General features: G+C 38.6%; 1 protein-coding gene and 1 long non-coding RNA gene across 7 annotated transcripts; both read right to left on the bottom strand.

Moving 5' to 3' along the window:
- Positions 1-217: 217 nt before the first annotated feature.
- LOC128027057 (uncharacterized) lies at positions 218-3,585 on the bottom strand. The gene is made up of 4 exons (XR_008186618.1): positions 3,110-3,585; positions 2,880-3,003; positions 911-993; positions 218-390 (listed from the first exon to the last, which is right to left on the bottom strand). It is a non-coding gene; the product is annotated as an uncharacterized LOC128027057 (long non-coding RNA).
- A 1,788-nt stretch (positions 3,586-5,373) lies between these two features.
- On the bottom strand, positions 5,374-21,918 carry LOC128027195 (inositol polyphosphate 5-phosphatase OCRL). 6 transcript variants are annotated; one of them, XM_052614536.1, is made up of 23 exons: positions 21,347-21,918; positions 20,684-20,763; positions 17,697-17,788; positions 17,369-17,407; positions 17,145-17,258; positions 16,401-16,550; positions 15,932-16,250; positions 15,749-15,850; positions 14,526-14,640; positions 14,263-14,379; positions 13,850-14,031; positions 13,599-13,710; positions 13,229-13,338; positions 12,989-13,124; positions 12,805-12,915; positions 12,442-12,607; positions 11,789-12,024; positions 10,148-10,171; positions 9,079-9,195; positions 8,917-9,001; positions 8,391-8,518; positions 7,777-7,888; positions 5,374-7,692 (listed from the first exon to the last, which is right to left on the bottom strand). In XM_052614536.1, the coding sequence occupies exons 1-23, from the start codon at positions 21,389-21,391 to the stop codon at positions 7,568-7,570; spliced, it is 2,817 nt and encodes a 938-aa protein (XP_052470496.1). In that variant the 5' UTR covers positions 21,392-21,918; the 3' UTR covers positions 5,374-7,567. The 6 variants fall into 6 exon arrangements, with proteins under 6 accessions (XP_052470496.1, XP_052470498.1, XP_052470501.1 ...); XM_052614538.1 differs by having other exon boundaries at positions 15,932-16,226; XM_052614541.1 differs by lacking the exon at positions 21,347-21,918 and adding an exon at positions 21,115-21,137 and having other exon boundaries at positions 20,684-20,797.
- Positions 21,919-21,979: the final 61 nt, after the last annotated feature.

The raw sequence follows: 21,979 nt of genomic DNA, 5'->3' as shown, positions 1-21,979 counted from the left end.
ACAGCTTTCTTATTTTTATCGATGTTGAAAAAAGTAGTGCTGCTCAACATTTTTCAGCAGCAATCAGTTGAGATTATTAAAATTCTCACTGTTTTACTGTCACTTTTAATCAATCTAATGCAGAATAAATTCATTAAAAAAAATAACTTCCCCCGAATGTTTGAAAAGCAGAGTATATGCTACAAAAGCTGTCAATTTAGCTTGTACTCACAATGTCAACAGTCATTGAGGTGTCAGAGTCGATGTCTCTATCTGTGTGTAAATCACCAGTTTGCTGTAGTACTCTTTGATGTTCATGATGAATGGAGTGATATCAAAGGAGGAGAACTGCAGGGATACAGTAGGAGAACCTCCATCCGGAGTCCTGGGCTCACATAATTTCTCCATCCTCTGTGGGCAAACACAACAATATGACTTTCGTTTTCTCCTCAGGTAACAATATCTGCCCATGCGAGACAGGGCAGCTGTTCATTAATCTTGGTCTGATGAAGTGTTCATGAAAAGGAGATTGAGTCCAAGTCTCAGCTTGTTCTCCTCAATGTGAAAAATGAGTGAGTAAGCAGCAGATGTTAATAAAACAAGAAGAACTTCAGTTTTCATTTCATATGCCTGAACTGTGAGTTATGTTGCACATCCCAGAGGGAGGTCAATGGAAATTTCTGTTTTCAGCACTTGAGTACCCGCAGACTCCCCATATATTCTTTCATTCTGTGTTTTGAGGGACCGTGATTCCTGTCAGTCTCCATTCCGCGAAACCTGTTCCCCTTACGATCAGAGGAGACACTTTAAATGGCCAAACCCCTAAAAGACCATTCCAAGAATTCAGAGGTCTAATGTAAAATTGCCTTTTCTGATAACAACTAAGAAGTAACAAGAAGTGTTATTGATGCAACATTCTGCATGGTCTTACCGTTTCATGGCAGCCAGCTGCTCTTTATATATGGCCACTTGCTCTTGCAGGGCCAGGCAGTCAGGGGTAAATGCTTCCAACTCCTGAGCGGGGCAGCAGAAATAAAGGTCAATTCAAACACAAAGCACTTACCCTCAACATCTTCTATCGTGAGCATCATCGGTGCCACCAAGTTTCCCCCAGCAAAGACAGTAATGCAGGGAAGAAGAGATCCACATATGTAGACCGACATCCAACATTCAGACAAAGCTGCACTTTATTCGGCTCATCTGGGTATCTTAAGTGCCCGATTAATTGGCGATGAATTCAATTACTCAGAGTGAAAGCATTTGCATGTGAATGCTGCAATGTGACGGTGGGTCTGGGCAGCAGAGGAGGCGCATTGCACACACACGCTTCCCTGGAACCCAGAATTGGCACAGAGGCTGATGTTCCCGTTATCTCAGCGTGAACACAAGCCCAGTACTGGAGAGAGTCTAGACAATGTTTCAATGCTGATTTGCTTTCTCTATTCCACACCGCCAAAGGGCTGAACTTCACAATGGTGGACGCATTCCAATTAGATGCTTGAAATCATACTTTCTCATGCAATTTTTTTTTCTCATATAACCACTGTCTTTAAAATGCTAGTTCAAACTAGTTTAGTGAATCCAAACTAGTGAAGATACAAAAATGCATATAGAATGCCAGGTTTATGTTTCTCAAGAATTTTATTTATACAGCTGCCACTCCACTTCTAAATGATCTTTCCGACTACCTCTTTGGTTCTATTCCTGTTTTGTTCTTTCCCTCAGCCCAGCCGTAGAGCTAAGCCCTGCTATGTTGCATCTAGGAGATATGAGAGGCTGAATGAGTGAATTATTAGGCATGGTGAAAGCTTTCCCACATCTGCTCTTTTACTGGAGATGTGCTCTGACATCTGTGGAGTGGCGGAGTGGTTTCTACACAAAGCAGCTCGGGTTTCAGAGTGGCCACTGGCCAGGAGTCAGCAGGGCCTGTAATCAGGACTCTCCAGAGCGGATCTGGGAGCAGCAGCTCTGCTGTGCCACTCCAGGGACTTTCACACACCTCCACTGGAGACAGAACACCCACCAGCCACATCACAGGCTAACACTACCATCTGGTGGTGGGGAAGTGTAGAGCTTAGCAAAAGTTCATATAAAAGCCTACATTCTGGTGTATAATTGCATAGATTTAATTCTGGTGGGAAGGTGTGAGTTTAAGTAGTGATTAAGGTTACTGCAAAGTGTTACTACCCTGCAATAATAGATTTTTTTTTCTGTATCAAGTTTCTTTAGATGAAATTTCATAAGACATTATATGTGGATATTTTTATTGAATCAGTGTTGACATTGTTAACTAAAACCCTTTTTAAACTTTTTAAAATAGTTTTTGGTAACTGAACTATAAATAAAATTGAATATTAAATAAATAAATAAAAACTACTTAAGTTGAAGTACTAAAAGTACTAAATCTGACAAAAAAAAAAAAAAAAGAAAAGTAAAAGGTAAAGGTATATATGTAAAAGAACAAATTACAAAATCTCAACCAAATTACTGAAACAAGCTCAAATTAAAATCTCAATAATAATAATAATAATAGTAAATCAAACTAAAATAAAACAGTACTGGGGGTTTTGTGTTTGTCAAATGGTATGTAAAGTAATATACTATATTTGTACTCTAGTGATTTATTGTGTGAATAGGAAACTGACTTTACACATCTACTAAAATGATCTTGGGGCAGTTGGTCTAAAATTAAATAGCAAAAATAACAAGAAAAGTGAAAATTAAAAAATTCTGAGAAATAAAAATAACATATCATTTCTTTAAAGAGTGACTTTGGTACTGATATAATTTATCAAAAGCTGTGGAATTTAACTTTAAGTGTGGTGGAAATGCCCAAATACTTTTTGGAGCCTGTCTATACACTGCATAGGAAATCAAATCTGCAGTATTCATGGCATTACCACAGAATCATCTTCTGGTTCTTGCTGGATGAGTCTCTTGTGCTCAACCACCTGATCGATCGTATTTCATCTGCAGACGCCGCAGTTCACCCTTTAGCTCCTCTGTGTTGCATAAAATCTCCTCCTGAGGGAAACAACAGGCCAGTAGCAAAGAAAGAACCAATAAAATAGATCATGTACTAAAGAAACTATGACATTTGAGGAGAAAACAAACACAACTTATGAATTACATTTTATCAAGTGAGGCATAAATGTGCAGCACCACCCAGGCCAGAGTTTCTGAGTGGTTCTTTCTCTTTCCGCAGTCTTTCTAACACAGACTCCAGACTGTAGTCCACAGGACAGCTGATGCTGATGGTGCTGGTGGAGATCTGCTCTGACTCCAGCCTCCAGAGATTCGTTTTCCTCTTCTAAACACCAAACCTACAATAGCCACATAACACATGGTACGAATTCCAAAAGTAGAGGACATGTAGCATATACGAATAAATGCATATGTTCAAACTGTTGTATCATATTTCACAACGCAGTAGAGGACACTGTGACTGCAGCATCTTCATGCCCTAATATGATTTTCCTCACACCCTCAGGCAAATGACTGACCCCATTAAACATCATGGAAATATGATAATTGGGCCACACACAGGGAACCCGTTAAATCCAGCATGAGCACAGCTGGTTGTTACCCAGCAGAACCAAGGGTGTGTATGAGTGGGAAGATTTTCATGTCTCACGACATCAACGGCTTGTTTATTTGCTGTGTAAGCAAAATATTGAAGGAAGAGAGGAAATACCAAAGCACAAAAGAGCTTATGTAATTTATTTAGAATTTAAAGTAAGAATACAGAGTGAAGTCATTGTTACATGAGTCAATTGAGGTTTTTAGATGGAAATACATGCCTAGTTTCCAGATATACAGTATCTCTGTGTGTGACTGTATACATGTATACATGTGTGTCATATATATATATTCTCATTCAAAGAGTTTTCTTTATTTTCATGACTATGAAAGAGAGTCACACTGAAGGCATCAAGGAAGGAGAGTGATGGGGTGCTGCGCCAGATGACCTGGCCTCCACAGTCACCGGACCTGAACCCAATGGAGATGGTTTAGGGGTGAGCTGGACCGCAGACAGAAGGCAAAAGGGCCAACAAGTGCTAAGCATCTCTCGGAGAACTCCTTCAAGACTGTTGGAAGACCATTTCAGGTGACTACCTCTTGAAGCTCATCAAGAGAATGCCAAGAGTGTGCAAAGCAGTAATCAAAGCAAAAGGTGGCTACTTTGAAGAACCTAGAATATGACATATTTTCAGTTGTTTCACACTTTTTTGTTATGTATATAATTCCACATGTTAATTCATTGATGCCTTCAGTGTGAATCTACAATTTTTCTTAGTCATGAAAATAAAGAAAACTCTTTGAATGAGAAGGTGTGTCCAAACCATTGGTCTGTACTGTGTGTGTGTATGTGTGTGTGTGTGTGTGTGTGTGTGTATATATATATATATATATATATATATATTTATTTATGTGTGCGTGTAAAGACAGTATCCCTCCCATTATTTTATAAGATAACCCTATTCAATGAGACATTTGAGTCCCCAAGTCTCATGATCCAATTACTCTGGAATACTCAATAGGTAAATATCATCCAAACAAGTAAATGGAAAACTTTTATTATTTATTCAATGTTTCAAATTACAGTATTTTAAGAAACAAAACATTTAAATACACTACCATTCAAAATTACTGGAGTACGACAACTTTCTTTTTTTCTGAAAGATGACACTCAGCAAGGCTGCATTTCTTGAGCACAAAAATCAGCATATTAGAATAATTTCTGAAGGATCGTGTGACTTAAGACTGGAGTGATGCTGAAAATTCAGCTTTAACAATCACAGGAATAAAGTACATTTTAAATAACTAAAATAGAAATCAGTAACTTTTGTAATATTTTACAATATACGTTTTTATTAAATAAATGCAGCATTGGTGAGCGTAAGAGACTTGCAAAAACATTAAAAAGTGTCACAACCCCAAACTTTTACCTATAATAACAACAACAACTACTGTAGAATTACTACAGTGTGAAGTGTGAAACAAAAATGAGTTTATATGGAGGAATTCTCTGAAATGAGCTTACGGTAGGAAGACACTCTCAGCAGGGCCATGACAGCAGCAGGACAGCAAGAAAAGATGACAACCGCACAAACCGGGGGTCTTTATAGATGCCATGGCTGAGAATGTCACAGGCACTTGTGGGATCTCCGCTGAACACAAGGTGGACTAATTAGAGGAACATCATCAGAAGACAAACATTTCCGACGGAGCAGAACCAATCCAGCCACTGCAACAGGACTGGAAGTCACTCCTTCAGAAAGCAGTTATACTGAGACAATGACAGTTCAGCTTTCAATAACTTTATTAAGAATTATTAACTTGGCAAGCACCAATAATAATAAAAAAAAGTTAAAAAAATCCCAGAACACTAAATAATATGATCACAATGTCTTTATTTCATTGAATAAATTAGATGCCCGGCCCCTCCCCACAAATAAAACAAAGTATGTGCAAGAACCCATCTGTTAAGTACCAGAAACATCATTACAAAAACTGAATGGATAGAAAGAAAGGACCCAACGATAAAACAAACAGGTGGTGCTCACAGCATACCAGAAATCTGTGCAATGGCCATTTGCATTTCTGTTCCACTGATTCAGTCTCCTGCAATGAGGTCCTCCCAGAAACATCATCTACTGGCAATGAAAAATGATTCCAGGCTATAAGTGTTTGAATAAGACAGTCAAGCTCCATAGTGGTCCTTTCAAAAGCAGAAATTAGAAAATAAAAAAAGGCCAACAGAAAGCTCAGACAAGGGCTGGTAAACATGGTAGAGGATGTGAAGTGATTTAGACATGACAATCAGGGAACATTGAACCTCACATAATATCATTCACAGAATTGTCACTATTTAGTTTTCAACACTCGTTAAGTGTTGAACAAATTGTAACAGCTTACATCTTTGTAACTTATTTACAACTAAAAGGTGCACATCAGTACCTTAAAAGGCACATTTTACCATTCCAACGGTACTAATATGCACCTTTCTGGATTAGATTAGATTTGTGTTTTTTTTTTTTCTGACAGTAAGGGAAGGCAGAACAACAAGACAGAAACTGCTTACAACTCTTTTTCCAAGTTGCAAGACTGACACAAAACATTTCCTGTGAGATTTTGAGGAAATGTCACACACATTGTGGCGAAACAGCTTTCGTGGTTTGTGCTCCAATAACATTTCAGCATTGGGACGATGATTAATACGAGCATAACAGAGGAGACTTCCTCTTTACACACTGTAGTACAAAGCCAGACTTTGTGCAAGAAGTTAAAAACCAGCAGAATCATCAGAATCATGTGCATTATGAATTCAAGAGAGATAAACACACTCCGGTATTGTCACTAGAAACAGAAAAAAGTCTATAGAAAAACAAAGCATAACTAACATGAAACAACACCAACAAAGGACACAAAGACAGTAAACGTACACAAAATTACCCCAAGTCTGGGTTAGTATCACCATTCATATACGGTAAATAGAAGAACCACAACTGCATCTTCATTACAAGACAGGACAGATAAAAGACAATAAAAGACCCAGTGAGCACATAAGTTAAAACGTTAACGTCTCTGTACCACGATCCATAACAGATCTGTAAATGAATAAGACCACAAAAGACTAAATGTTTCAGCACCAGAATCCAGATCTAATGAAGGTACTGTAATCACATCCGCTCATTGCCATCATTCAAGGTGACTAAGAAAATCATAGGTATGGTTGTGCCATCATAACGGACTGAAAAGGAGACCAGAGACCAAGGTTCAGAAGAATAACAGACTTATCTTTATCTGTGGAGAACATCCGAATACCCACTGCTGCGGACAATGGTGTAAGAGAATGGAAAACATACATAACGTGCACACCACGACGGACAATGCCGGCTGATTCATCATGATTCAGATAGAACTGAGTAAAGATCATAGTCCAGACTTCTCCTCCACTCCAAACGGTAGTCAACTGCCAAAGTTACCTTGTAGGAAACACTTCTCTGTGAAGGTAATTTTCGAAGGAGAAAAAGAAGGGAGCATGAGACTGGTGCAAATGGTGCTTTGATGGAGCATTTAACCTGGCAGCAGCAGTCAATACAATCTCCACAACATTGCTTTCCTTTAGTGTAACAAAGTCATTCTTTTTAGTGCCCATGAGTCCCATTCACACACAATCAGTCAAATCTGTCTGGGAATATCGAATTTGGCATTACAGCACTCTGATCCAGAGACTAAAACTAGAGAAAGTGGGGTTGTACATAGCATTATAGACGCTAGTCAAAAAGATGAGGTTTGTAAGGGTTAAATTGTAGTTATTAATACTACAGAAATTAACTGACACCTATTCCTCTGTAGAAGGAACAGAAGAACAGCGTAACGAAACCAATGGGCAGTGTCTGTGCAAAAAAGGCACTACCCAACAGTGTCAAACTTTTATCACGGAGGCTGTTAGCCAGCTTAGTGCAGGGTGGCCCAAATATCTCCCAGAGGACCAGCCACAAACACACCTCAAGTGTCTTTTTGCTTCACCTGAACACCTCTGAGAGAAAAGACATGACACCTCGTTCTGCAGTCCTCTTCCTCAGTCTTCGTCGCCTCCCATCAGGAACCCCAATATGAAGTCACTGGTTTTCTGACGATCGTATTGCGTCTGTTTGCCAGCGAGGTTGGGAGGCGGCCGAATGAGGAGGCTTGCGAAGAGAGTAGCTGGTGAAGAGGTACAAGAAGAGATATAACAGCGGCACACTTGAACGTTTGCAATCTGCCAGCACTAGAGAAAGCCAGACTCACCTAGGAGGTTGGCGTTCAGGTTGTTGTCAATCGAGTGTTTGAGTAATTCTCTCAAGAAGGCCATCAGGTAGCGGAACACATTGCGATGGGCTCGTGGGAGCTGAGATATGAGCTGCCGTTTACAGGAAAACAAAGAATTAATCCTTAAACTTTATTTCTTGTTTTAAAATGCACTTTGAATCTTATATTCATCAGTGTGGCTTCAAACTTTTGTAAGCCACTGTATTTTAGATGCTTGTCATAAGATAAAAAAAATATGGTTGGATGGTCAAAATGTGTATGTGTGTGAGTTATATTAATAGTTTTACATAAATGCTATTTAAAGTTTTTAGGGTTTTTTTAATCACAAAAAAAACTACATAGTTAAGACTCTGCATTGTTAACTCTATATAAGTTACATCAAGATTCTTCAATATAAGCAAAATGGACAATAAAATACACCCAAGTGAATCAGAATCAAATCACACTGAATGCAGAATCATATGGAGAGCTTGTGAATAGGAACTGAAACAAGAACATACATAGACTGCCAGACCTACCACAAAGAGCATATTAAATATATAGTCTTGACAGTCCCAGTATAGTTACTGTCATGCATGTTAATCCATGTTTACCTGCTTGCACAGGCGGCTGTCATGAGAGCATTCAAGACAGCGCTGATAGAGTTCGTAACACAGCACAGGCTCAGGAAGAGCCTCCAAGAAAATCAATAGTGCTTCGGCAACTGAGTGATTCGAGCCAGCTAACCAATTGTCAAGGAGAACCACGGTGAACAGTGAGAATGCACATTTTAGCATCAGGAAGAGAAAATACAGCAGTGAGAAAAAGGAAAAGACAGGGAGAGAAAAGAAAGTACACAGTGTCTCAAGGGATGTCTGGAGCACCATTACAGTAGGACAGAGGAAACATTCTCAGTCCCTCAGCTGCAGAGGGATGAATTGTGTGGGAGAGTCCGGCCAGTAAAAGCAGTTTTAAAGGTTGCCACTCGGTCACATTCATTGATGTGACAGACATTAGCATTTCTGAGAGTCCTTTAAAAAGGTTTATACAGACTACCAAACATTAATCTATTTGCTGGGAAAAACTCATCCTTTTCATTTATAAACATATTTATATATGTATTTTGGTGGGAAAGGATACGGATGGATTCAGGAATGCTGGTGTCCAAGCAGTCAATAATACTTTGTAGATCATCTTGCAGGCCAGGGGTCTGGAAAAGGTCCTCCTGTGTATTAAAAAAATACTCAGTTATTTGAGATGTTATGGTTAACCATTGGAGCATTCATGCTTTATTTTATTTACCTGCTGGCAGGCCTTTGTGTAGAGGTGATTAACAAGCAACCAGACCTCTTTGGGAATCTTCAGAGGGTTATCCTCTGTTCCAGAACTGTACAACAAGAAATTAAGCCGGCATTTCTCCTGTGAAATAGAAAAAAGATCACTTTCTTACTGTATTAACTAATGTATTAACAGACACATAAGGTACCACACAATATTAAAACATTGACTTTTAGTTTTACTGATATTTAATTAAATGGAACTGCATGCCTTTCTGCCAAAAATAACAAAAAAAAATAATTCTTAAAAATATTTTAATCTTTTTGAAAGTTTCTTATGCTCACCAAAGCTACATTTAAAAATAGTAAAAACATTAATAGTGTGAAATATTATATACATTAAATACATATAATGTAATATTGTTTTTTATTTTAATTTTACTTGTACCCTTTTTGTGGAAAGTGCCTTTAAATAAAAGATGTTTGTTAAGATGGTTCCAGTACAACCTGGACAATGGCCACTTTGTTTAAACTTTAGAGCATATAACAGCAATGGATGAAAAAATTCATCCATTTGACATTTGATAAAGGTGACAAATAGTATTGCACTCTCTCTCTCTTCTACAGACGCAAAATTGTATTACATGGAAATAAGTGACAGCCCCAAAACCAATGAACAATATAAGAGGACTCATGCAATTAGCAGGAATGAAACTCATGCTGAGCCTCACAGGCAAAAACAACTCTGTAGAACAGTTGACTCCAAATTACAAACACTGATTTGTGAGGCTGCTTTCTCTCTCTACTAATCTAATATCGCTGGCTGGTGAGCAGTGAGCTGGGTGAGGAAAGGAGGGGTAGAATTCAAGCTGAGAGATTCAAGCCTCAGTGACTTTCATTAGCCTGAACCAGCAGAGTGACTGCAGCAAGCTGACCCGTAGGAACAGGCAAGCTCATCGAGACACTGTCACACTGGCACAAACGTTTAAAAGCAGGACAAAGTCACCCACTATCACACATGTAGGTCACAATGATTGCAGCTGTCCTATTGCATAACCTAATACATATTTTCTGTGGATAAATAGGGACTTTACCTTTTCCATGCAGCTATCCTCTCCCTGAGAGTCATGCAGACCCAGAATGATTGGTCGGAAAGGAGTAGTCAGAGGAGAAAGGATTCAAAGAATTGACAGAGATGAGACCATAGAGAAACCAACAGTGAGAACACGGAGCCAGTATTACAAAATCACAGATAAGCAGCTTTTGGCAATCAAAGGTAGGGTTGGGAACCGAGAACCGGTTCTTATTCAGTGGATAAGTGGAACCAGTTCTTATTCAGAACCAGTTCAACCTGGTAGAATATTCTTTTTATTTATTCAGAACAGGTTCTGTTTTTTAAAAGAACCAGAACCAGAACCAATATCTAAGTTTCGGTTCCGAAAACGGTTTTGGTGCAACACGTGACCAAGTGCTGTGTTCTGATGATTTGGCTTTTCCCGTAAGGGATGTCACAAACAGAATAACAGAAATGCCGCCCTGCCTCTTTAATTATGGAGGAAACTGTTTCCAATGAAGCACATTCCACAGTCGCGATGTGCCACATTGCGTCTTTAACTGCCGAACACGTTTCCCTTGACTGTACGCGTACTCGCGCCTTTGATAACTGTGCATGTCGTTTTGTCTGACTGTACATGTACCGGTAGCGTGCCGCTAAATTACATCATATTCATCTCATATTGTCATTAAAGTACATACTGACTTCAGCTTGGACCACTGAATAAATAGACTGCTATTGTTATGCAAGTATGAGGGCTAGATTATTTAGTGTACAGGTCATTTCAAGAGTGATAAACAAAGTGATAGAAAATATTTATTTTCATGCATTTTAAATGTTTAAAAATGTGGAAACCACTCATTGCATCACACCATCTCCTGACTGCATTATTATTTGTAAAATATGGAGTTTTATGGAGAGTGTGTATACATGATTATATAAGTATAGCAGTTTATAGTTCATTAATTTAGGGAAATGAACAAGTGTCTTAGTCCTCAAGGGATTATTTGGCCAACCAGCTACTTAGTATAAAAAAATATCAACTTTGACGCACATGCTGATCGATGGACTAGCATTACTCAACATTACTTACCTTCCAGCAAGACTACATTCAATGAAGGTAAAATAGTAAAAAACATAATAATAGTTCATTTAAATAGAACCAGAATCAGAACCTGAACATTTTTATATTGTAATATATTTTGAATTTTGACATTGCCTACCTTTAAATTAATTTGACAGTAAGGAATGAACAGTATTGAGCATTGAGTAGTTGAGTATTGTGCAGTTTTAATAGTTGTTTAATGATTTTAATGGAACCGGAACCATTAGGTGGAACCGGAACCGGAACATTTCCCACGATTACCAACCTTATCAAATGTGATAACTGAACAGCAGAGACAGAAAATAACTAAAGAAGACTACTCTCTAATTAAAAACTAACCATATTTTGAGAAAATAGAAGCAAATGGAAATGTTACGAACAGCACGGGTGGTTTGCATGATGACCTACTGGTTCTGAACAACCTGTATCCCATAAAAACATTTATTTATGGACTTCCTCATTATAGCCTCAAAGAAGAATCCTGTATCCCTGGACATCTAAAATATGGGGAAGAATTCCTGTATCCTGTGTGATTATAATCCATCTAATCAACTTAAGCTGTGGTCTGAGCCTCACCAGATCGATGAGTTTGGTGATGGGGATCTCACGGATGGGCTTCTTCATACGGCACAGGGTCTCTAAAGATGTGCCGAAACAACTGGGCAGGTAGTTTCCCGCAATAGTGATGAAGTAGTCTTTCCCTCGGTCCAGATGAAGCACCAGGATGTCCTCGATTTGATCCTCACCAGAGTTTAGCAGCATCACAGAGTCTTTACTGACATACACCTCCAGGAAGATCTCCATTGCCTCATCTACAAGGAATAGGAATATATAGACAATGCGGAGGATGCACGTTCTGCACATGAATTAAAAAAATACATCATGTTTTTTTAAACTGTATATGGCCAGCTGACAAGACACTTTAAAAGGCAATTTATTTATTCTCGTTTTCATCATTTGGAAAAATGACCCATTCACAAAATGATGGTGAACAAATTTCACATATTTTCCATAAAATTCTGTGGTCCTTCTGGACATGGATGCAAATTAATTACACTGACATTATACTGACATCTAAATGGAATATTTTTTCAAAAAAGTTTCCATGAAATTGCATTATTTTTTTTATTTTTTTTAACACAGTAAAGGATAAAAGGAATTTTAATCAAACAGTTTGTACTTGTCAACTACAGCATTCATTTATATTTGATGCCATTTGAGATACTTACTAGGGTCTAGTACCCCTTCACTGGGCTCAGCACGTAGCCAGGGCTTACAGTATTGCGAATCATTGAGTTTGGGAATGAAGGCGAAGGTGCAAGCAACCTGTCCGTCATTAGTGATGAGAAAACTCTGACGCTGAAGCTGACGGAACTTCACATTCTCAAAAGTGAACTATGGGATAAAAAACAGGTGCAACATGAAAATGACGCTGTAAGCACATACAATACCATTCAACATTTTTTGGCAAAGCTGAATATACAGCAGCCATTCTTCAGTGTCAAATGATCCTTTAAGAGCTAAAAAAAATTCTTATTATGATCAATGTTAAAAACAGTTCTGCTGCAGTCTGGCTTTCTGTCATTACTCACCTCCCGTTTTGTTAGGGACAGAGAGGGCAGAAAGTCATTTTCCATCCTGTCCATCTCCCGCACAATCTCTTCGAACACCTTCTTATAGCGATGCTCAATCACCATCTTCACCTGCAGCACACATAAAATCAATATGATGCTCTCAACTCCTTTATAGGAGCAGGATTAAAGCAGTAAACCTCACCCCGATACTGAAGAGAGCGCTGACAGGTTTGTGGTCACTGGTCTTCAGCTCCATGTGACTGCGGTAGTGAAGCTGCTTCACATTGCTCCCCCTCCAGAGGATACGGTCGCACCAGGCAGGGACTCGACACTTCCCACTGTGGGCAACAAAAACCAAATCATGTCACGTCAATTCTTTCCTTTTTAAGATCATCAAACAATGATGTATAAAGGAAGAGGTCCTAATCTCCAAGAACTTTACCTTGAGTCCCATCGGTCTGATTTAGCATCATATTTGTAAGTTGGGCAGAAATTAATCTCCCCTTCCATGAAGTCAGTAAAGGCACGTTTAGTCTTTCTCTGGATGTTCAGCTGACAAAATGAAAAAGATGCTATTAAGTAGCTTTTAGACCAAAAATGGAAGTATGCCTGTATTTGGCTACCACTTAAAGAACTGCCGTTCACATACACACACACACAGGAAAAGAAAAAGAAGAAGCAACAAAAGATAACCTAAACCAGATAAAAAATTTAACTAATGAACACAAGTTTGTTATTTAGTTACAAATATTAATAACGAGAGAAACGATTCTAAAATAATATTATGAAGTAGCAACATTGCAAGGTCTCACCTGATCATACTCCTGAAGCCTCCGCAGCTCCTTCTCAGCAATAAGTTTTTTTACGTCCCCAACTTCAGGAAAACAGAGCCTGTAGTTGAGATCTCCAAGCCAAATCACCACACTTAAGAGGAGAGATCATAACACCGAACCATTTAAACATACAGTAGACCCAACATTAGCTATAAAATTCCATTATCTAATCACAGAAAATCAGTTTCAAAAATGGTTACTCTGTATAACCAGATGTCTGGGACACTCACTCATGTTTGACTATACTTAGACGTGGATATTCCATTAGGTGGAAACTCATGCGGGCACATATGTCTTTGTAGTCCTGGTTCCGCCGCTCATAATCATCCACATGAGCCGCCAAGTGAGAGTTTACGAAGCAGAAGCTAGTATTATGGAACACAAAGCGCACAGCAACTCCTCCTTTATTCCCCTACAGTAATGGAACAACAAAAGTGGATTAATATTTTCAGGTCACGGACACTGATCTACTGCATCATTAGCTTTGTGGTTATTTCAGTAATTCGTGTAATCGATAACCCTCTAAGATTACACTATATCTAATGCAAACACAACAAAAGATACAAAGTATATGCCAACTGATAGGCTAGAAGTACTTCCTGTTTTGACAAACCACTTCCTATTGTTACAAATTCAAACACACCATTTTATTCATGAGGCCAGTTCCCACAGACTCAGAAGCCACCTCTCGAATGTGATGTTCGTGCTCCTTGTTGACATACACCACCAGCATCATTCCCACTAGGCGAATGATACGGATCTGAAGACAGGATACAGAGCCTCATGAAAAGTTCACATAAAATAAAAACAAGCACCACATACTTTCTTCAGTTGACCATGGTAAAGACTAGACTGTTCTTTGCATTTTAAATGTTGAAAAGCAAAAATCAGTTGTCGTTTGCTCACCTGTTTGTATTTGGCTTTCGAATGGAGGCTTTTCTCTACTGCCTCAACCCATAACTGTTCTTTGGATGAGTCCATATAGAAAAAGGCCTCCGTGCTCAGGTCCAGCTCCTGAAATCTGCCAAATAACAGAACAAATCAACATGAGCATAATCAATCAAATCTACGAATGGACAATTAATAATGTACAGGGCTCCAGACTTAATTCTTCCCACTGGTCGCTCTTTTGCCCCTAACTTTTTCAGTTGCACGAGCACATGATTTGGTCGCAATATTTACAATATGTGATTAATCAATGCATGCTGATGAACTTTTATCATAGTTTATAATTATATGGAAACGGTTAACATTCAACCTGTTCTTTTTCATCAGTAGTGTTATTTGTGATTTGAATTTTGTGAATGGGAGTTCCTCTTTTGCCATGTTTTAAGCCAGGCTTCGGATGCTTTCACTTTCGAATTCACAATCTTGTTGTCACTTTTACAAGAAAATATAATTGTCTGTTTGGCTTGCATACATCTACACACCGTTCACTTTGTAAGACTAAAACAAAATATGGATTCACTGTTATTCTTAAGTGAAAAGCACAACAATAAAACAGTAAGATACATTGACAAACTAGCTTACAAAATGCTTATTAACCAAAACGAATAAGATGCTCCACATGCTGTATTATATACAGATGAATAAATTACAGAACGTTTAGCAAACACTGAGGAATCAAAAAATAACAGCCTCCATAGCGTAACGCGAGATAAACAGCAAAGATAAAAAGCTTTTCGAAAAGAAAACACAAAGAAAATTATAACTACACTTGCTGTCGGTGCCTTCATTGGTTTAAGAAGCGGTCTTTTACTTTAGCTTGAAAACCATCCATAGTTTCCTCAATATTCACGTCATTTTTGCCTTCACGCTTGTGCTGACGTGGCAAGTATAAACCAGGCTGAGTGAGTGCGAAAACCTGAGAGGATGATAGAATAGCGGGGGAGGGGAAGCGAAAACAGAGACTGACTGGATGCGCCGTTAACAAAATCGACCTGTGCATTGATTTTAAATATAATTATATAACATTTCGGCAGTCGCACCAGTGTGATCTCTCTAAAAAAAATTGTTGCACCAGTGACAATGACAATGACTGTTTTCAAACAGGTTTCCCAAACACTGCCCCATCTGCATGATCCAAATGTGTTTCCAGTGGAGCAAGGACCCCATGTTCTGCCACTCACCCCAGTGCGTAGACATCTGGAGGGTCTGGGTCACGACACAGCCAGGGCTCAAGACTGCTGTCAGGAGACTGACCGTTGACATTCCAAGTGCCAATGAAGAACCTGTAAAACAGTGACTCAATCAAATGTCAGGAATCAGTAAAAACAAAATCAATCACACATTTTCAGGCATGTTACATTTACCTAAAGTTCTTAATGTCCACGTATTCTTTCTCCTTCTTGTTGAGACGATACTTAAGAAGGCCTTCCCTTGACCCTGCGTGGGTGCTCATCATGGCCTGTCTCATGGTGTAGCTGGAAGGGCTGTCAGAGTTTTGTGCAGATGGTGGCCTTTCTTTAGTAGTTGGGCCTGCCGTGACGTTATTGGATGGTGTAAATGTGCCCTTGCGAGGGGGAAGAGGGGGCAGTGGTGGAGGAGGTGGGCCTCGTTGCGCAATTATACGGTTTTTCTTGTTCTTCTTCTCTTCAAAGCCAAAATCTGTGGTCAGTGAGAGGGTGGAGTCTATAAACATAGAGAGGAACAGACCAGCAAGATTGTAAGCGACAAAGTGTTCACTAGCAACTACTGTCTTTGATGTATCTACCCATGTAACCCAATGTAGAAATGGTAATGCTCTTGTATTATTTGTGCCATTTTTTTTTTATAACATACCTGTGTTTGAGGGCTTTACTAAAGTGCTATTGTTGATGTTATTAGAGGTGGATTTGGAGGTTCCTCTTTGAGGTGGGACTGGAATGCAGTCTTTGACCGGAACAGGTACAACAGGCTCCATCTTTCTGGGCAGTAAACTCTTCCTCTCAGCTAAAGGTGGGATGAAACCATTTAACAGTGATGTTTCATGAAGTTATGGTGAATGGCTTTTAAAATGTCTTCAGCATTTAAAAATATTTCATATTGTCACCATTTTAGTATAGGCAGCTCTACGTTCAAGAGTGGACAGTAAAGCACAGGTCTGCTTCAGTGAACAGTAGGCATAAACAACAACCAAAAGAAAGACAAAACAAGAAAAGCAGGTTTTCATGGTTTTTTACTTTAAATGTTTCCCTGATCTGGACATGATCTTTCTTTTTTCAAATCTCTTCATAAGAATGAATATAAAAATCTAATTCTAAAAATCTAGCAAGGGCAATGTTTTTTTTGTAGGTGGCTTAACCTTTGACTTGATTGTAGTTGTACTAACATAAACTAAAGTAAACCAATACTAAAGAGTTATGCGTGTCAAAATTACTGCCTGACATTGAGGTCAAATTCTTCCAGGAAGCATTCATTACCAACAACCCTATAAATCTGGGTGTTGGTTACTCTGGTAAATAAATGATTAGAGTAGTTAATAAATAAGAAATGTGGCTTGATGTTTGTGGCTGCATTCTGAGCAGGGAAAATGAGGAGGATCACCTTGCTGTTTGGCCTCCGTCACATGCTGTAAGAAGGACTGAGTGTGAACATCATCCTGCAGCTCCAGGAGAAGCTCCGGCGTTTGCTCGCCTTGAAGACGAATCTGTATTGTCGCTGTTGAGGAACATTGTGTCATATTCTCACATCAAGCTATGCATTTTATTCATTAGCAAAAGCAATGTAAAATGTAAAACAAATGAAAAGAGGATTAATTAAAAACTTACTGTTATTGGAGATGTCAATGAGAAGCACTTCTTCAATCTCTGAAATAGGAAATTTAAAAAAGTCAGGGATAGATTTTAAGAGGACTGTACCAGGAAAGACATAACATAAAAATAACCTGCCCTCTATGGTGACAAATGATTTTCAAATATTTGATCTGGAGAGGGAGATTTCATCATTCAAAACAGTGCTTATCATCTAAGCCTCATTGACAGAGACCAAAGGTGAGTTTGAACAGGGAGGAAAATATTATAGTGAGGAGAGAGCAAATGCATTTACACGGTTACAAAAAATCCTTCTGTAAAGTATAAATAGACAATAGAAGTTTACCTCGAATTATCTGAAAATGGTTATTAATGGGGATAGAGAGCTGGGACACTGGGCTTGATACAATTGTTTCAGGATTTGCCAGAATATCCAACCTAACAACAAGAGATTCATTCATGAAATGTTGTACAAGAATACATAACCTGTTTCACAATACTTTCTTTATCAATTCATTTTAATCTAGGATTTTAACACAGTCGGTTTATACAGTACATTTAGTTTTATTCGACAGAAGCATGCTCAGTTTACAAAAAAAAAAAAAAAAAAAATTGTTTATACATTTAGCATGCGGTACACTGTAGAGTATCATTCAACAGTTTAGGGTCAGTTCGATTTCATTTTTTAAGGAGATTCATCAAAAGTGACATGGAGAAGACATTTTAATGCTACAATATATGAATAATGTTACAAAAGATTTCCATTTCAAATAAATGCTGTTCTTTTGAACTTTCTATTCATCAAAGAATCAAAAAACTACATCCAGGTTTCAGCAAAAGTATTAAGCAGCACAACTGTTTAACATTATTAATAATTAGAATAGATGTTTCTTGAGCAGCGAATCATATTAGTATACAAGTATGATTTCTGAAGGATCGTGTGACACCGAAGAAAAGTCAGCTTTGTCATCACAATAATACATTTTAAAATATATTACAATAGAAAATTGTTATTTTTAAATTGTGAAAATATTATTTCACAGGGTTGCTGTTTTTACTGTAATTGTGATCAAATAAAATGCAGCATTAGTGAACACAAGAGACATTGTCAAATCTTACTGACCTCAAACTTTTGAATGGTATTGTATCTCTCATATTTCCACTATGGTCCAGCATAATCTTATCTCATCAAAAATGTATCTTCAGAATGTAGAGGGTGGAGGGAAGCTTTTGGAAATGCAGCCGGCTAAATGCATATTGGAGGGCTAATTGCAGACCATATTTCACTCTGACAATAACAGTGCCAACTCCAGGGCATCAGATTCCTCTCAACATGGTCTTACCTACATTACACTACATGAAAAACTCAATTACAGTGGATTATTGGAAAAACCTTCAGATATCACTGCCTAAAGTGTGCTCTGCAAATGCATGCAGACAAGACTAGACTCTGCTGCCAGCGAGCCCCTCTCATTCAGTCTCAGAAGACGCTAATTGCTGTAATGGATGCTGTTGCCAGGAAACGCAGCACTCATGAACAAGGGAAATTTGGCCTAGACTTACTAAGCAATCTCACATTCAATCAATACAAATAATAGCCCAGTGTAGCGATGATGGTTATAATCTGCTCATGCCAAAAATATTTCCTTATTCTCGGAGGTTAAAAAGTGTCACTCACTGCCACATTAACATTTCATTATCTACACAATTCAAAATTGTTTTGTAATTCAAGCACTCCCCATCCACCCCAAAGGTTTTCCAGCTAAATGAAACATTATATACTTTTATTAGCTGGTTACACCTTCAGTGATCTATACAAAGATGCTCTAGCAGTTCAGGTGAAATTAAAATTGCGTTCTCATCTACTCACCCTTACGTTGTTGCAAACCCATAAGACTTTTGCTCATCTATAAAACACAAACCTGAAGAGAAACCTGAAACCTGAGATTTAATAATTTTGGCATTATCAACATTTAAACACTGATCAAAGCACTGTACATAAATTGAGCTAATCAAATACGGTAAAGGAAAGCTTGAGTGTGTTTGTTCTTGTGTCACACAAGCATGTTTGAGATTCCTCAATAACCAATGAAGTTTGTTCTTGCATGTCAAGCAAGGTACAGTTGAGCTGCCGTTGACTGTATTTTTTGTGCTCTATAGGCTATGATCAATGTTTATTTGTGAATAAATGCCTAAATTAGTCATTTTTATGTAAACTATCATTTTAGTCTTAATTTGTTGCTTTAACTCTGTGGTTCCCGATCCTGATCCTGGAGAACCCCAACATGGCAGATTTTCGATGTGCTTCATATCTGACACAAACACTTGAGGTCTTAATTTTAATGAATGAGCTAATGAGGTGTATTTGATTAGAGAGACACCTGCAATGTGCAGTGTTGGAGGTTCTCAAGAATCACTGCTCTAACTGATTTCCCATAATCCAGGAGTTTTGTAAAGCATGACTAACTACAAAAGCAATTTGCATAAAATATTTTACAGTGCGTGTACTAACATGTACTTATAGTGTACTTACAGTGTATCTAAGAAAGTTCTGGTATCACAAGGTAACTACATGGGGTAGGGTTAGGTTTAGGGGTAGGTTCAGGGTTAGTAACTAGTTATTACATAGTTATTGTAATAACTATAATAAGTACATAGTATGTACATGAGGAACAGGACTGTAAAATAAAGTGCTACCCTCTCAATGCATACTTTAACATCTAATGCCTAATACTCACAGTCATTGTCTGAAATATCAACTGTGCACTTTGTTCTAATTATTATGAGATCCTTTTCATTACACAAATGGATGTATTCAAAAAATAACATTTGTGACGTCTTTTGCCCAGGCAATTCTTGAGCTTTGCGTAAAGCAGAGTGTGTACAGTTTTAATGCAGTTAAAGAGTTTGTGTGCTCATGTGAGGCCTATTAGGCTCCGGGACACCGAGGTGGAATGCAGAATAATGGGCAGCACGCTGGCATCCACCAAACACACAACGAAAGCCACACTGCCTCATCGCACAATCTTTCACAGTCTTCTGACACCTATAGCAACCAGCATCTAGGGCAATATGCAATTCACATTTCTTTCACATTCATCTTTCATAGAAGCAGAGGTTGTCACAGTTGGATAAACCAGTAGTGAAAGAGAGACTACAACAAAGTTGCTAAGTTTTAGGGATGATAATCAAGAATCACGCACATCAGACTGAAAGGAAATTTAGTTCTGATGCTCATATTTCTCAACAAATCCTGTTTTACACAAAAGCACTGTTTACGTGTGACCATGTGAATCAAGTGGAATGAAAACTGAGATTAAACAGTCTACTCACTTGAACTGTCCAGAACACTCTAACAGGGACAGGAGTCTTGGTTCTTTTTGTCCGTTTCTGAGCTCATGTCCTCTAACAGTCTGTAAAATCACTGTTAAGGATTCAATTGAATAGCTGGAGGCAGAGGGAAAGGGAATGGGGTGGAAAGTGAGACGTCTCGTGGCTCTCCCATGCTCCCTCTCTCACACAATCAAAGAACTTGTTGGACTTTATGGGTAAGTAATAAAAGATTAGTGAAAATCTCCATCATACTTCAAGATATACATTAAAAAATCATTAAAGGCGCTACTCTCATAATAAACAGCCCCTGTTCTGTAACATCTATAATGTCGTAACTTACAGACACATCGTATCAAGTGGCAACAATGTCACGCAATGATGTTCAAGTTATTCCTAAGAAATATAAAAGCATGGTCAAACAAAACGCTCACCATGAGACGCTTGTGTATGAATTATGTCAGACAGCAGAGAGAAAACGGCAACCCAGATGACAACATCTGAATTCGGTTCAGCCTCTTTAATAAACTGACGAGACGAAAATAATTGTTATTTTTTTACCATTACAGCTACTAGCTGAACTAGGCTAACAAGACACGGCTAAATGACACAGCTACTGCTCTTTACAAAATTAAATGAACAACCGAGTTTCCAAATAAAGGATACGGCCAAACACTGGCTATCGGATTTCCCGAGTGAAGACTCCATCATGAATGTTGTTAAATGTTCTGAATTAAAGCCGTCAGGCGGCTAGCTAACAGGCTAAACAACTCAGCGCGAGTGTTTTCTCATGTCAGGCTCCACCCCTCACCCTCGCGTGCTGTGCTGGCCTTCCGGGCTGATTGAGACGGATCTCTATCGGGAAATAATTTAACCCGTAAAACGGGTTTTTAATAAACACGGGTGGTAAAAACAAAACAGTCAATGAAAAGTTACACTCGCTATTCCAAAAAGCAGTGACGTAAAAGAGCGTGCGTCAGATTGTGAGCCCATGCGGAGTCTTTGAACCTCAGAGAAAACGTCTCCGGTTACTATCGTATCCTCGGTTCCCTGTTAGGCGAGAACGAGACTGTTGAGTTATCGCCTCGACAAGGGAACGGGTCTGTTGTCGCGTTAATAGTTAAATGACATCTCGAGTGATGTTCGGGTTTGGCAAAAATATGTTACAAAACATAACCGGTCAAGTATGAGTTCTGAGGTCATCATCACCGCGCTGTCCCGGACGCAGCAACAACATTGGGCGTGTTATGCAATGCTTGGGGACGTCATGGATACTCAACTTTTTCGCAATAAAAAATG

The sequence above is a fragment of the Carassius gibelio genome, chromosome A14 (genome assembly GCF_023724105.1).
Source record: "Carassius gibelio isolate Cgi1373 ecotype wild population from Czech Republic chromosome A14, carGib1.2-hapl.c, whole genome shotgun sequence".
In the NCBI taxonomy this organism is placed as follows: domain Eukaryota; kingdom Metazoa; phylum Chordata; class Actinopteri; order Cypriniformes; family Cyprinidae; genus Carassius; species Carassius gibelio.
The sequence above is the reverse complement of the archived record's forward strand: the minus strand, read 5'-3'. Positions and strand labels throughout refer to the sequence as shown.

Excerpts from the sequence above, each read along its gene's own strand:
- LOC128027195 (XM_052614536.1), bottom strand. The coding sequence starts at position 21,391 with ATGATGGAGTCTTCACTCGGGAAATCCGATAGCCAGTGTTTGGCC. Across the intron at positions 12,025-12,441 it reads TGAAGGGGTACTAGACCCTA|ATGAGGCAATGGAGATCTTC; the intron begins GTAAGTATCTCA and ends TATTCCTTGTAG. Across the intron at positions 8,519-8,916 it reads CAGCATTCCTGAATCCATCC|CTGGCTCGAATCACTCAGTT; the intron begins GTATCCTTTCCC and ends ACAATTGGTTAG.